This window comes from Excalfactoria chinensis, chromosome 1 (assembly GCF_039878825.1).
Source record: "Excalfactoria chinensis isolate bCotChi1 chromosome 1, bCotChi1.hap2, whole genome shotgun sequence".
Lineage (NCBI taxonomy): Eukaryota > Metazoa > Chordata > Aves > Galliformes > Phasianidae > Excalfactoria > Excalfactoria chinensis.
The window spans coordinates 161319356-161334144 of record NC_092825.1 but is presented as its reverse complement, the minus strand read 5'-3'; the positions used below and the strand labels follow the sequence as shown (position 1 = coordinate 161334144).

Genomic DNA, 14789 nt, shown 5'->3' with positions numbered 1-14789 from the left:
CTGCCACAAAGGAGGAGGAGAAAAAGCTTGTTAGTGTTAGCTACAAAACTACGGTTCACGTCAGAAAGAACGACAGGTAAGGTGGTGATGGGGGGGGGGAAACAAATACGGAGGAAGTGCTAGGTTAACAAAAGAAACATATCATGTACAGGGGCAATGAGTACAGTCAAGCAGCACCAGTGGCACAGAAGCCTGAGGGCACGTCTCATGTTTTACACATATTCTCAGACAGCTACTTCTTTGCCCTTTCTATCCATTGCAGTAACTCAGCAACTTCAGCGAACGTTTGGTGACACGCTTTTAGCATAATGCATCTTCCACGCACGTATTATCTTCTATGTACCTCACAAGGAGACTGTGCAGAAGTACTTCAATATTTTCACAGACCATATGAATGATAATACTGAAGGAATGCTTTGCCAGAGCTGCTTCCGCTTGCTGCCCTATAGATGCACTACATTTGAACTTGCAGGTGCTTACAGTTTTGTTGCTTTGGAATCCTAATGGCACCTGGCAGTGTATTTAGTAATGTGCCACAAGCACTCCTTGAATGTTATCAAATCGGGAAGGTGGATGGCTTAAATGAGTAAAACTAAATTCAGTGCTCCAAGCTGAGAGAATCACAGATTTCAAGTCTCGTCAGGATCATCTGCCAAAATTCAGAGGTTTGTTTCTTTGTGAGACCATAATGAGTTTAAAAAAAAACCCCAGAAAACAAGATTTTTGAGTTTGGAGCTAAGAACTGTGCTACTGTTTTCTTGTTTTAAACAGTCAGAGTGAAGTTGCTGGATTACTTGTATCTGTTGCTGCTGCTGCTGCAAGGCTTGTTGTTGCTGTTGTAAGGCAGAAGAGAGCTGGAGTCTCTGCTGAGGAAGGCTTTGCCCAGGTCTGTTCATGGCAGAGCCAAGCTGAGACAACACTAAGAAAGGAGAAGGGGAAAGCAGGCAGGTCAAAGAGGTCGGGTCAAGTTTATCAGGGCAGGGAAAGGAAGGCACAGGAAGAACATAACAGAAAAGGAAAGTCAGTAGAATTAGTCTGAGTAAAACTGGAAAGAGTACATAATAAAATATACGTGATATACATACTTGGTTAGTTAGAACATAATTAGATTATGAAGTGCTTGTGGAGACACAAAGAGGTTTATTATACTAGATGCTCAGTACACAGTCAAGCATTCCTCAATGAAGTCTGGCATGGAATTTTCCCGTATCTTGTTCTCAGATCAAGCGTGACAGCAATATATTAAATTTACTACACTTAACTGCCAAACGAAGCAGAGAAGTGCTTGCTTTGAAAGTCAAATATTTCTTGTACAATTCATATGCTGATAATACATAGTGTGGTGTTCTGATCTTCAACCAGAAAGACCAAACTTCATTTCAGTGTGAATTTATCAACGTACACAGATACAAAAGGAGGCTCAGCAAGCACGTACCTGTGGCTTGAGGCTGCATGAAATTCCCTACTCCCGTCAGGTTAATGACAGCAGCTTGTTGGGCAGACAATGCCTGATCTTGACTTGATGGACCTTGGTCAGACCCCTAGCAAAAATGAAAAGCTTGATCCTTATTACCAAACTTTAGTACAAATATGTAAATAAAGGCAGCACGAAGACAATCTTTTGAAGTGCTATTCGGAAACATTTAATTCTACCTATCACAGTGCATTCATATACAAAACGACACTGGTGTCGCTACTGAAGCATAACAAACAGATGCTAATGCTCCCCAAACAGCTGTGTGGGAGAGATGGTACTATGCTCATTACCCAGCAGAAGTCCCATGCAGATAGCAGCTTCCCTGCTGTCAGGCAGCAGAGATTACAGTTCATGGTTGTAACAGTATAATGTCTCCACCCCAGCTCCCCACCCCAAAGCCTACAGGGGACACCTGAAGCCATCTATGTGCAAAAGATCCTAATTGTAATCAAAAGAGGGTAAGCATAAACACATTAAACTGTGTGACATGTGCCTTAACTTCATGATAAATACAAGTACTGCTTTTCAAGTCCTGTTTTCTAAACCAAGTAGCTCTGACACAAATCACACAAATGGCATTACTGGAACCTGGTCCAGTGTCTGCTGATGCGAAAGGGTGCTGCATCATAGAACATAAGTTGTGCATTTGTTCAAGAGGTAGGAAAATAAAGTATGTATTACACACTGACTTAAAGAAATCGCATGGCTAATGTCTTAAGGAGGAAGAAAAAAACTAAGTTTTTAAGCTGGTGCATTGGCAGCAATTTCAACACTTCTTCTGAATGACCGTATGAAATAATGCCACTAAGATTTGGGTAAATTGGACCAAAAGACTCAAAACACTGAGACATGCATCACCATCTCACTAAAGACTATGAGAAGAAGACTCACGAAGTCACAGAACCAACACCAGGAAGAAAAAAACCTAAGTAAGGAGCACATATACCTTCTGTTGGCAGCACAGAACATTTTTGGTCTTTCTGGACCACAGCTTTTTTCCACTGAGCAATTGCTTTACAGCACCGAGAACACTCAACTTCCTGACCTTAGTAAAAAGATTCAGTATATAAAGTAGCTCATTCTAGCTCTACACTGTAAGGTGTGGTAAAAAACAACCCAACAGTTCCTCGGGGCAAGTTAGCCAATGCAGAGATGAGATGAACTGTCTGTCACAGGAAGGTCTAGGCTCAAACCAGCCTTTGTGTGAATGCCCTTAATGTTCAGTATTAAGCAAATAAAACCCAGGAGAATGAGCTTGCGTGACTTTTTAGTGACTCAAAAAGTAACTGACATTCGGATTCTGAGAATAAATCTCAAAGTCTCCCATTAAACTCACACATTCCAGAATGAGGTTTGAGATACAGGGGGTTATACACCATGAAACCATTGCGAAGAGTCATCTATGAAAGGTCTACGGCACCACTGAAAAACTGTGCTGTGTAACCAGAGAGAACTTTACATACAGAAGTCCTGCATGTCTGGATGACAAATATAGTTATCAAGAGCATAAAAGCAGAGCAGCTAGTTTCCTCACATTGCTGTACTGGTGCTTATGAGAGACCAAGCACTCCAAATCTGTCACTTTGAAGACACACAGATCGGTTTCCACTGCAATTTGAGACTTACATAACTCAACCAAACTGATGAGTTTCCCTCCATCCTAGCATGAACAACACTGATAACGATGTACTCCTTGGAGAATTAAAAACAATGATAATCCTTTAAAATCGATTGGTTTACAATTGTTGTTTGTGAGGAAGCCTCACAGAATCATAGAATTGCTCAGGTTGGAAAAGACCTCAAAGATCATCGAGTCCAACCACAAGCTGACCATGCTACCCTAACTAACAACCCTCTGCTAAATCATGTCCCTGAGCACCACATCCAAATGGTTTTTAAACACATCCAGGGATGGTGACTCAACCATCTCCCTGGGATCCTATCCCAGTGCTTAACAACCCCTTGTGTAAAGAAGTGTTTCCTGATATCCAACCTAAACTAGCACTGGTGCAACTTGAGGCCATTTCCCCTCGTCCTGTCACCTGTGAGAAGCGACCAACCCTGCTCTCACTGTAGCCAGATAATTTTAAGCTAATTAAAATATATTTTAATTATTCTAATTAATATAGTAGATTATACCAACATCAGAAATGTAAAGGCTAGCCTTCAAAAGCACTGCAAATTAATGTCACATTTGAATATTCAACCGAATTTTAGTAGATTCTTCTAAGAACCTGCAAGGTCTGATACAAAAACTGTTAGAAGAATCTTGATTCCTCTCCTTTAACCCATTCTAAATGATTCTCCTACTGGTATCAACTTCTTGAAGCATGGTGCAACACTTCACAGATTGATAGAATGGCCTGGGTTGAAAAGGACCACAATGATCATCCAGTTTCAACCCCCCTGCTATGTGCAGGGTTGGCAACCACCAGACCAGGCTGCCCAGAGCCACATCCAGCCCTCGTGGCATTCTGCTGCTGCACCCCTGCAGTAATATGAATATCCACAAATTACACCTTGTTCCACCCTGAAATGGAGTTCAGACCTCTTGCTCATGTTTCTCTCTCTATGTATGACTAAAGGAAATAAAATATTTATAGACCTTTCAAACAGCCTATCCCACATCAAATCTTACTTTCATCGCCAGCAGCACTTTAAATTCAACACTACACCCTACCTGTGCATGTTCAGGTCCACTTTTAGGCCTTATATGCGTAACCCTGATTGATTTTACTGTACTGTTTTTGTTTTGACAAACAAAATCAACTCACAATTGCAGTACATGCTTTATCCAATCAACTGGCTTCAGAGATTCGTGTGGGCTAAACAGACTATACAGCACTAAGCACGACTCTATAGAAACATAAGAAATGATTGTGTCCATGTGTATCAATTACCTGTAGGAGATTTAAGGGCCGAAGATTTGATGCATTTTTCAAACCAAAAGGGCTGCCTGTTAAAGAAAACATCTTTTTATTAGTAGGAAGTCTTCACTTACTTATATACGTGTATTGCAATCAATACACCCTTCCACTGGGATTATCTGTAAACATTTGGAAGCTGGAAAACTGGCTTAAATTTTGTATTTAAACATGAATGCTACGTTTTCCATTAAGTTGAAATGTTCCCAGTTATGGTTGTACACCGTAACCTGCAACTTGTGTATGCTTTTAGGACAAAGATGAACGCGGTGAATATTACAGCAGTTCTTTTCTAGCGATTCTCCTTCTGGCTTTGAAGCATTTTATTGTTTGCACTATAAATTAATGGCCAAGAACTGAATGAAGTAGCAAGTCCACTGGTTCTCAATCATTAAAACCACACAACCCTGATTAAAAGCTTAGCAGCTGTCCTCCCCTCCTAACTGTGGAGATGCATCTGACTTGTAGGGCTTTTGGCATAATTCCACATGGAACTCTTTCAAGCTAAAAAGGTTTAAGTGTAGTTTATCTGTGAGGTGGGGACCAAACTGAGTAGCTGTCAAACAGAATCCCCACTGAGGTCTGCCATGGATTTAGAGAACCTCACTGCTGTCATTGGTTATGTGAATGACAGCGTAGAGTGTAAAAATCTATGACAAAACTGGCAAGGGTTGACGATGCCTAAAAGGACAGGATTTGAATTAGAACTGATCCTTATGAGTTGGAAAATAAAGTCCAAAATCAATGACGTTGAATTCAAAAAGGACAAACAAACAAGTACAAAACTGAGCAACCAGCTTTGCATCTATACACAAAGAAATGAGACATTACAGGAGGTACAGGTATATCTGAATAATCCGTATCACAAACTGCAGAATACACAGAAGAACTTCTTCACACGGTTTACATTTATAAAACACTGCAGGTGACAAAAATACAAATGGGTTTCAAAAACCAATCAAATAAGTGCCCAGAATTAAATCTGCCATTGGTTATTAAGCAGTCTGCAGCTGAGAAAGCCCTAAAGCTGGAGACTGCCAGATGTACAGTCAATAGAGCAAAGGATGTATTGCTTTGTATCTGCCTCACCTTAAACTCTTCTCTAAGCATCCTCTAATGGCCATGGTCAGAGACAGAGTGGATTTTTGGCCTAAGCCACTACAGCCAATCGTAGGTTAATGCAATGCCATTGCAAAAAGAAAAACCACAAATAAAACCAGGCAGATCTCACTTGGGGAAATGTTAACAGGAATGCTGTGGAAGAGATGAGCTGCAGTTATTCTGCTGTGCTCCACAGTGGTAAACCAGCCAAGATAAAGCTTATGTCCAGTTTTGGATATCACATTTTAAGGATGTGAGCAAATTGGACAGTCTAGAAAAGAGTGACAGGATTATGAAAGGCTTGAGAAATACAACCTATCAGAAAGACAAGACAAACGTGGGACACAACAGCACGTTTCTGACAGAAGGTAAAGAGAAATGGGCAACAACTATATTCCACGTCTGCATGGAGTAGGAGAAAAAGTAATTTCACTTGCAGTTAAGGAGATGAGCTGTGATTAGAAGAAAACATTTTATACAGATAATGAACTACTCTAAACAGGTACTGGGGAAGACTGGAGTCTTTTCATCAGCAAAGGTATTTATGGACAGTTCAGATACGCTCAGTATGAGTTTAAGCAGATCTGACACTGTCAGAGTAAGAGATGCGTATTTTGATGTGCCTTTTGTCCTCTCGATTCTATAATCATACTTCAGGGTTCTTTGTCTTAGTATATTTTTTTGAAAATAATACTAAATACTGCTTTAATAAATGTCGAAGCATCCTGATTTATTATTATTTTATATATTTATTTATATAGTCACGTTTGAAAGTGATAAGAAACAAATGCATTGTCCATCTAGAATGAAGTAGATAGAATAGAATAGAATAGAATAGAATAGAATAGAATAGAATAGAATAGAATAGAATAGAATAGAATAGAATAGACTGCACATTTCAAAAGGGAGGCCTCATTCAGTCATGTCTATTTCCACACAGTTGTTATCAAAGTCATAACTGAGTTTGGGTATGACCTTAAACATCCTGCTGGACATACCAAGTGTAATCTGGATGTAGAGTATATTTCCCCAGCCTAGTTTCTAATAGTCAAATAATCTGTCATCTGCCTCCACTTAGAATGTGAAAACTATTTCTGTTGTTCCAAAGCTCAAGTCATCAGATAACCATCCATTCACAAACAGCCAGTTTGGCCCATTGCTCTCACAAGACATTTTCACACTGTCCCTCTCTGAAGGGCGGCTTTTCAAGTTATTCACACTAACCTGCTTGAGAGGCAGACTGCATTGTAGCGGGCAGTGCACTTGGTACCAGACCTCCTGGTGGTAAAATGCCACTCAGATTTATACCTGCAGGGGCTATGGCACCAGTGTTGCACCCCAACACAGGGTTTGAACCACTCATCAATGTCTGCGCTCCACTGTAGAAGAGGAAAGACAACACATCAAATCCAAGCGGTACAAGCAAATCCAAGTAACTGAGGTTTTGCCCTCTGTCTTGTGGAAAGTAATTCAATTGTTTGCTGGCAATAAGATTATGGATGAAGCATCGAGGCAGCGTAAAAGAAATCATTATGGCTAGGGTCGAACAAACATGTAAATCCATATTCCAGCAAACGGCTCATGTTTTCCTCTAGCGCCATAATGAAGTCATAGAATTACCCAGGTTGGAAAAGACCTTGAAGATCATCAAGACCTTGAAGATCATCAAAGTCTCTTCAGCTGATCAGCAGTGATCAACTGCCAACACCTCAGATGAGCAACTCCAGTGCCTGATGCCTGCCTTGAAGAGCACCGTGTATCTTACACTGCCCATCCTAATCCCGTGTATCTTACACTGCCCATCCTATCCTGACTGTTGTATTTTCATTCAGTCTAAAAGGAGTTCACTTTATACCACATAAGCTCCTCTCACCAGCACCGTTATTTGTTAGAAGCACAAAACGAGCTTTACAGATCAAAGGACTTTTAACCTCAGTATTTGATTAATATGTCAGAAAACGTATTCGCTCTTAAGCTTTACATGCTTTTCATGCATCTGGAAAAGCTGAAAGTAAAATGTTCTTAATTGAATTCTTTCAATATTTTTGACAGTAAAGGCCTTAAACTTCAGAAATATGAATAGTTTCTATTGGGTTTTCACTTCATAATTACAAAGTGAACGATCTTTTTGTACCGTAGATATTGAGGAATTCCTGTCCTAATGGATGCTGAACAGCTTTGTGCAAAAGAACCAAAACCAAAATAAACAAAAAAGAGAAAAAAAACCCCAATCCACCACCAACCAACCCACACGAGGTAAATTAGGAAATGGTCGTAACAAAGAACTTACCACACAGAGCCCACTACATTGATGAAGTTAAGTCCTGCAGGGTTTGCCATGACCTGGGTGGAGGTTGTTCCTGTAGTAATGGATGTTACCATGGTGGAAAGAGGAATGGTCATTACAGGCAGTGCCTGGCTCAGAGACATCTGCTGCTGAGCAAACGGGGTTAACAAAGTGGGCTGAGGGGTGAAGCCTGATTCTTGGGGAGTAGGGGTGGCGGAAGGGGTAATAGGAGTTGAGCTCTGAGCATCAGAAGGGTGTGGGGTCGATGAAGGGGTGTTGGTTGGAGTAGGAGTAGATGGTTTAGGAGTTCCAGACCCTGCTCATTGAGAAAAATAAAAAGTGCTAGTTCGTTATAAAAGGCCCGTTCTTTCTGTATAATAAGGTTAATGGAATCTTATTTAGCACTGAAATTTGTCCCATTTTTTTAAATGGCAAGTGTTAATTTCTACATGACACGAGTGTTGCAGCACGCACTCAGTGTTAAGGATGCAGTATAATCACACAGAAAGCCTGTCCTTTAAGCCAAACACTGTTTTGTATCCTACATTAAGAACCTCCTACAGTTTATCATACATTAAGTCATAACTCTATTTAGAAAGACCTGAACCAAACCGAAACAATTTCTTAGTGATCAGTTTAACCTAATTAATGTTTCTGTCCTTAGATGTTAAACACACAGTCTATATGCTCTGCCTGCACAATAGCACCATGTTAAGAACGTACCATGGAAAACAACAGATTCAACAAAGAACAGATACTGCCACTAAATCATCACGGGGGTCACTCTGAATTTCACCAGACAGCTGAACTCCCACTTGCCAACTTCTGATCAAATAAAACGAACAGCTTCTTTTAAAATAAGAACCAGATGATAATACTGCATCTTGACAGGGTACGGTTCAGTGCCTTTACTTAAATGTAGTTTGCACATAGGAATATTTGTTGTGGATGCCGTTAGCACAGTTTATCAACAGAAAAATGAAACAACAACAAAAAAAAAAACCGACAACCAAAAAGCTCAGTGTTTTTCTCTTTCTCTCTCTCTCAAAAAGAAAAAAAGAAAAGAAAAAGGCTTTCATGTCCTGCAGAAAGAAAGGAGAGAAGTGTGAATGTCCAGCTGTTGTGATCAGGGCCTTACTTCTTAAGGTAACAACTGCGAGCGGTAGATTTACAATCCATACCAATAGATTTACAGACCATAGCACTAAACTAAGCTCTGATTAAATCTGGTAGGAGAAAACTTGTCTTAAGTCTTCTAGTTTTCCTTTGTGCAAAACAAGGCGGCAGAAAAGTTACACCTTTTGAGCTACAGAGATTTTAAATTATTTAATGAAAAAAAAGATGCATATTATAACACTGTGCAGGATACTGGAATGTGCAGTACATGGTTATTCATTAGAACTGAAACTGCAGCTATGGTTTCTTTGTACAGATCTCTTCACAAAATGCCTCACGACACATACAGCTTTTAGAAATGGTGTTTGGTCTATAGCTACGATTACAACGATCCTGTCGGTGTTAATGAAAATAATTCAGCTAGGATGTCATTTATTACTGAAATTGACATTTTAACACCTGAGGATATGGTGCTATCATCATCAGCATCACCACCACACTTGCAATCAGCAATGATTTGTAAAACAGTGTAGGAGTGTTTGAAAAAATCAGCTTATAGTTTATTGTATCACCACCTTGGGACTGATCAGATTATATACATACATAGAGATACAACTGCATCAGCTCCTATAACATTTAAAAAAAAAAAAATCAGATGCTTCAGTTATGTCAAGGCAAACTGATCTAACATACTGGTTTTACACTGGAGGAAAAAAAATCTACACTTTGGAATTTCATCTCATCACATCATCTACCAGCCTTTCATAGAAGAGGAGATCATACTAATTGCATAAAAGGTGTTAAAACGTATACACGAAGGGTGCATACATATATACAGAAAAAACGAACACAGTTACAATAAACATAAAAATACATACAGTGAACAAGAGACCTGCCTAAGGCTGCATAACTTATACAATTTAGGGTACACTGTACACTTAACTTTCATCATTCCACAGGTTAAGAAGTTTTATCTCAGGAAGCATTTATGCAAAAGCCTAAGATTTAATGGAGAATTTAGGTCGTGACTCACTTTGTGAAGAGCTCGCAGGAGACATGGCAGCTGGAGAGAGCATGCTAACTTGGTTAAGATCCATAGATTGTTTCCGAGAAAGACCAGGTGGCTTAGAAGAAGGTGGAGGAGGTGGCGGAGTTGGGGATTTTAGATGGCCACTTGACTGCTGTGGACTAAAGATATTACCTGAAAACAAACAAACAAAATTAAAATATCTTGTTGTTCTACAAGATAACTCAAATATCTTTTAGGATACGCGTTGCAGAATGTTAATAGCAGAAAGTGGTATGTAAAAACCTCTTTTCACGGAGAAGATACTGAGTTTTAAAATACAAAACCTTACTAAAGGGACAGCACATCACTACTAGTTAGAATGCCATGCCCACCAGGTAGTGGTTAATGGCGTTAAGTCCAGCTGGCGACCCATTACAAATGGTGTCCCTCTGGGGTCGGTACTGCGGCCCATCTTGTTTAATATTTTCATTAATGACCTAGATGAGGGGATTGAGTGTACCCTCAGTAAGTTTGCAGATGACACCAAGTTGGGAGGTGGTATTGATCTGCCAGAGGGTAGGGAGACCCTTCAGAGGGATCTAGATAAGCAGGATTGCTGGGCTGAAGGGGATGAGGTTCAACAAGGCCAAGTACTGGGTCCTGCACTTTGGCCACAATAACCCCATGCAGCACTGCAAACTTGGGGATGAGTGGCTGGATGACTGTGATGAGGAAAGGGACCTGTGGGTGTTGGTTTATGCTGGGCTGAACATGAGCCAACGGTGTGCCCAGGTGGCCTTCTGGCCAACAGCATCTTGGCCTGTATAAAAAACAGTGTGGCCAGCAGGAGCAGAGAGGTGATCATCCCTCTGTACTCAGCTCTGGTGAGGCCACAACTCGACTATTGCGTTCAGTTTTGGGCTCCTCACTACAAAAAAAGACATCGAGGCCCTGGAACATGTCCAGAGAATGGCAATGAAACTTGTGAGGGGTCTGGAGGACAAGTCTTATAAGGAGCAGCTGAGGGAACTGGGATTGTTTAATCTGGAGGAGGCTCAGGGTAGACCTCATTGCATCTACAACTTCCTGAAGGGAGGCTGTGATGAGGAGGGGTTTGGCCTCTTCTCCCAGACAATAAACAGGACCTGAGGAAATGGCCACAAGTTCTACCAGAGGAGGTTTAGACTGGACATAAGACTGAACTTTTTTCTCTCAGAGGGTGGTCAGGCACTGGAATGGCTGCCCAGGAAGGTGGTGGAGTCGCCGTCCCTGGCAGGCAGTCTTCAAGCAGCATCTGGATGAGGAGCTATGTGATCTGGTTTACTGCTTGTGCTAGCAATGGTGATGGGAGGACGGCTGGACCAGATGATCTTATAGCTCCTTTCCAACCTTGTGATTCTATGACTTTATGATAAGCAGAACACATGGAAAAGAAATGCTCAAGTAGATTAATAATTACCTGAAGAGCTACTTCCTGAACTTGAAGGTAATTTGATGGGAGGAGGTCGGTGTTTTACACCTTTTCCCAGTACTGAAGACTGAACAGAGCCTGATATACTTTCGGGCTGCTAGGAAGGAAGGAGAAATTAACACTACTGGAGCAATAATGTGACCTTCCATATATTTGACAGATAACATAAGTCAGTTAACTGATATCAGAATTCTCAAAATGATGACATTTTTCTTCTTAAAACATTTCAGGATTTTATTTGTTCAGAAAATAAGCTAAGAAAAGCCTTTATCTAAAAAAGTGCTTACCATCAAGAAGAAACTCTATACTTCCAGTAAAAATTAAACTGAGAAAAAAAATATTAAGGACTTTGTTTTTCCTCAAATCTGATGTCTTTGTAACTTTGTACAAACGCAAGTGACAGATGCACTTCAATAAAAAGATGGTTTACTCTTACTTAAAAACTTGTGTTATTTCATTCATTCACCAATTGTAAACATCTGCTATTCCAATCAATAAGGATCTCGGTTCCTAGGAATAGTGATCTCAGCACATTCAGGAAAATCCTGAACGCGTACAAATCAACACATTTGCTCACAGACTACAGTGGGATCAGAATTTCTCTAACCTGTTTATATTAAATTTGCTGGGTTTTTGTTTTTTCTCTTAACGTGCTAATCAGGGTGTTTAAAACCAATTCAACTTCAGCAAATCAAACATATAATTCCTAGTCACCCACAACAGAGCCTAAATCCATCATTTCAATAGCTGACATCATCAAAAGACTCAGTGAAACACATTCGCATATAAAGACTAAATACAAAGCATGTATCCAAGAAATAAAAAGGGTGTCTGAATAAGCCTACTATCCACAAACAATCAGAAACTAGAAAAATCAAGCTCTGAGTAAAGGAAACAGAATATTTCAGTACTGGAAGCCTAACTTAGATTAACATCAGAGCATCCACTACTGTGCAGAATTAACTTCTCTGGAGAGCTTAGTCTCCACAGACTTGCAGCAAAAAGAGACATCTCCCTATTTCTAATTGCTTTCTAACAAAAAGTATTTTAAGGAAAATTGTGAGTGTTAGTTTCTATTCTACTATTAAAGACTCCTTTCTCCATTCTGAAAATAAAGACTAAAGCCCCATTCAAAATAAAACAGATCACTAAATAAAGCAAACTAAGTAACTTTGGTCCACCCTTCAGTGGGGGCTTTTGCAGCCAGACAAGATGGTTTTTGGAAGGACTCTTCCAACCTATGTTATTCTTTACAGACTTTACAGTGCGTGGGCTGTGTGTAGACGTGTACACATACACACTCACATGTAGATGTGTACACACAAAGAACTCTCAGAGTACGGCTGTGGCACTTTTGAGAAGAATGATGTAGCAATGCAAAAAGCCAAAATGGACACGAATTCATTTACTAGCTGGAGAGGTCATCTAAAATACAGATGAGCACTACACTACCGAATCTCACCAGGAAAGGCAGCATAAGTAAGTAAGGAACAGAGCAATGCCAACAAGCATGAAAACTCAGGAATATAGGAAATTTCTAACAGATGCATACATATGAACATATGCACCTACAGTTCTATTTGAAAATTATTCTCTTCAAATTAAGGGGAAAGTAAGTTTTAAAGGTAAAAGAAAAGTTCAGTGACTATATCTGCTTTTACCTTTACTGATGCATATTACATAGCATACAGGTGCACTGTACTATACTGCTCTGAGAAAGGTTAATCTGAATAGAGAAGAATGCTGCATCAAACCACTGGAGCTGCCTCTGATATAGATTAGTGTAAAAAAAGTCATGGCTGAAACACACAATTACTGAATAGTAAAAAGGAAAGTGCTTTCCTCTTTCTCAATATATTCACCATAAATGATAATGACAATGTCTTTAAGATTAATTCAGTTTGAATTTTTACATTATTTTACTTATAAATGTGAACGACGAGGAGAATTACAATAATTCAATAATCAAGTGCAAATAAAAAATATACAGCTCAATAAACTCACTTCCATTTCCTTCCCTGGGGAAAGATGACTAAGACTGATTGATCCACCTGAATTATGAAACATTTTCACAGGACATTTAGCTTCACTTTTTACCAACTCGTGATATTGGTTCACCACCCTGAAACAAACAAATACATAAAAACATTTTGAAAGAGAAATAATTTGAAAATAACATAAACATAGATGATACATAAACATATAACTACGCGTAAATAGGGACTAAGGGACTTCAAATACACATCCACGTAAAATACATGCACATAGAGACATAGATTTCTGGGTTCTGTTCTTCTTTAAAATTCATTTTTTCTTATTAATTTTTAACCTCTTCTTTTTTTCCCCAATGCCAACTACAGCTCCTCAGATAAAGCCGTTTCCCATTTAAAGCGTGAGCTTCTATAAGACCTACCTTACCAGAGAAACATATTCCTCCCTTCATAATCATCCCTTATTCATGTCATTGAGTTTTGGCAGTACATACATTTGTGAACAACCGTTTTCAAGGATGAAGCAGAGGAAAAGTTCAAAGGTCTCTGATGAACACCCTAAGAACTCACTAAGAATGGCAACTGAACCAGACTGATGCATTACTTTCACAAATATCCCGCTAGTTTTGTTTTTGTTGCTCTTTTTGTAATGTTTTTATAAAAAATACTGAAGATTAAAATAAGTTTTGTTACATTTGTACGTTAGCTATCTTATATGTTTTACAAGGGCTGCTCTGAAAGTAATACTTCTATTGTTGGCCCATGACATCAGAGGCAGATGTTGGTGGTATGGCAGTAGAAGCTAAACTTTCTCATTGATATTCCACTACATTTTCTTGCTGTGTGACAGATGGCAGAAGAAGGGCAAGTCCGACAGAATGGTGTCTGACATGGAAGTGCATATGAAGCAAAGGTGTGGAACTGAATGCTTCCATGCAAAAAACTACTTCAGCCACTAACATTCATCAGTGCTTGCTGAGCGTTTATGGAAACCAAACAGTGGAAGTGAACACAATGAGGTGGTGTGTTTCAGCAGAGGCAACAGCAGGTCACCTCCACTGGCACAGGTCTTCACACATGTGGCATGCAGGCTCTTGTTTAAGGCTGGAAAAATGCACAGCTAGTGGTGGTGACTGCTGAAAAACAAGTGTTTTGCAGATGATCATTTACTCTGTTAAATACTGTTACATTGCTCTCTGTATCTGTTGTAGATTCCATGGAAATAAACAGGAGGCATTACTTTCAGAGCAACCTGTGTTTATGTGGCTCCCATGACAATTTCTTTACATTCAGTACAGCCCAGGCAAGCCAAAAGGTTAGACAGCCATGAACTGCATTTTAATTTGGTATAGTACTGAAGTAATACCCTGCCATAAGCAAGGGCCCAACACTAAACAACACAGAAAAGGAGGC

General features: G+C 39.7%; 1 protein-coding gene across 20 annotated transcripts in view; it reads right to left on the bottom strand.

Moving 5' to 3' along the window:
• SUPT20H (SPT20 homolog, SAGA complex component) overlaps positions 1 to 14789 on the bottom strand; it is a 31963-nt gene that overhangs the window by 562 nt on the left and 16612 nt on the right. For 4 of the 20 annotated variants that reach the window (XM_072361456.1, XM_072361458.1, XM_072361459.1 and 1 more), the window contains exons 16-23: positions 13390 to 13507; positions 11374 to 11482; positions 9939 to 10106; positions 7793 to 8105; positions 6727 to 6881; positions 4378 to 4433; positions 1436 to 1541; positions 795 to 919 (exon numbers count right to left, since the gene is read on the bottom strand). In XM_072361456.1, coding sequence (XP_072217557.1) covers positions 795 to 919; positions 1436 to 1541; positions 4378 to 4433; positions 6727 to 6881; positions 7793 to 8105; positions 9939 to 10106; positions 11374 to 11482; positions 13390 to 13507 — 1150 coding nt within the window. The remainder of the gene's footprint in view (positions 1 to 794; positions 920 to 1435; positions 1542 to 4377; positions 4434 to 6726; positions 6882 to 7792; positions 8106 to 9938; positions 10107 to 11373; positions 11483 to 13389; positions 13508 to 14789) is intronic. The other 16 variants (XM_072361468.1, XM_072361467.1, XM_072361476.1 and 13 more) reach the window with 7 other exon arrangements.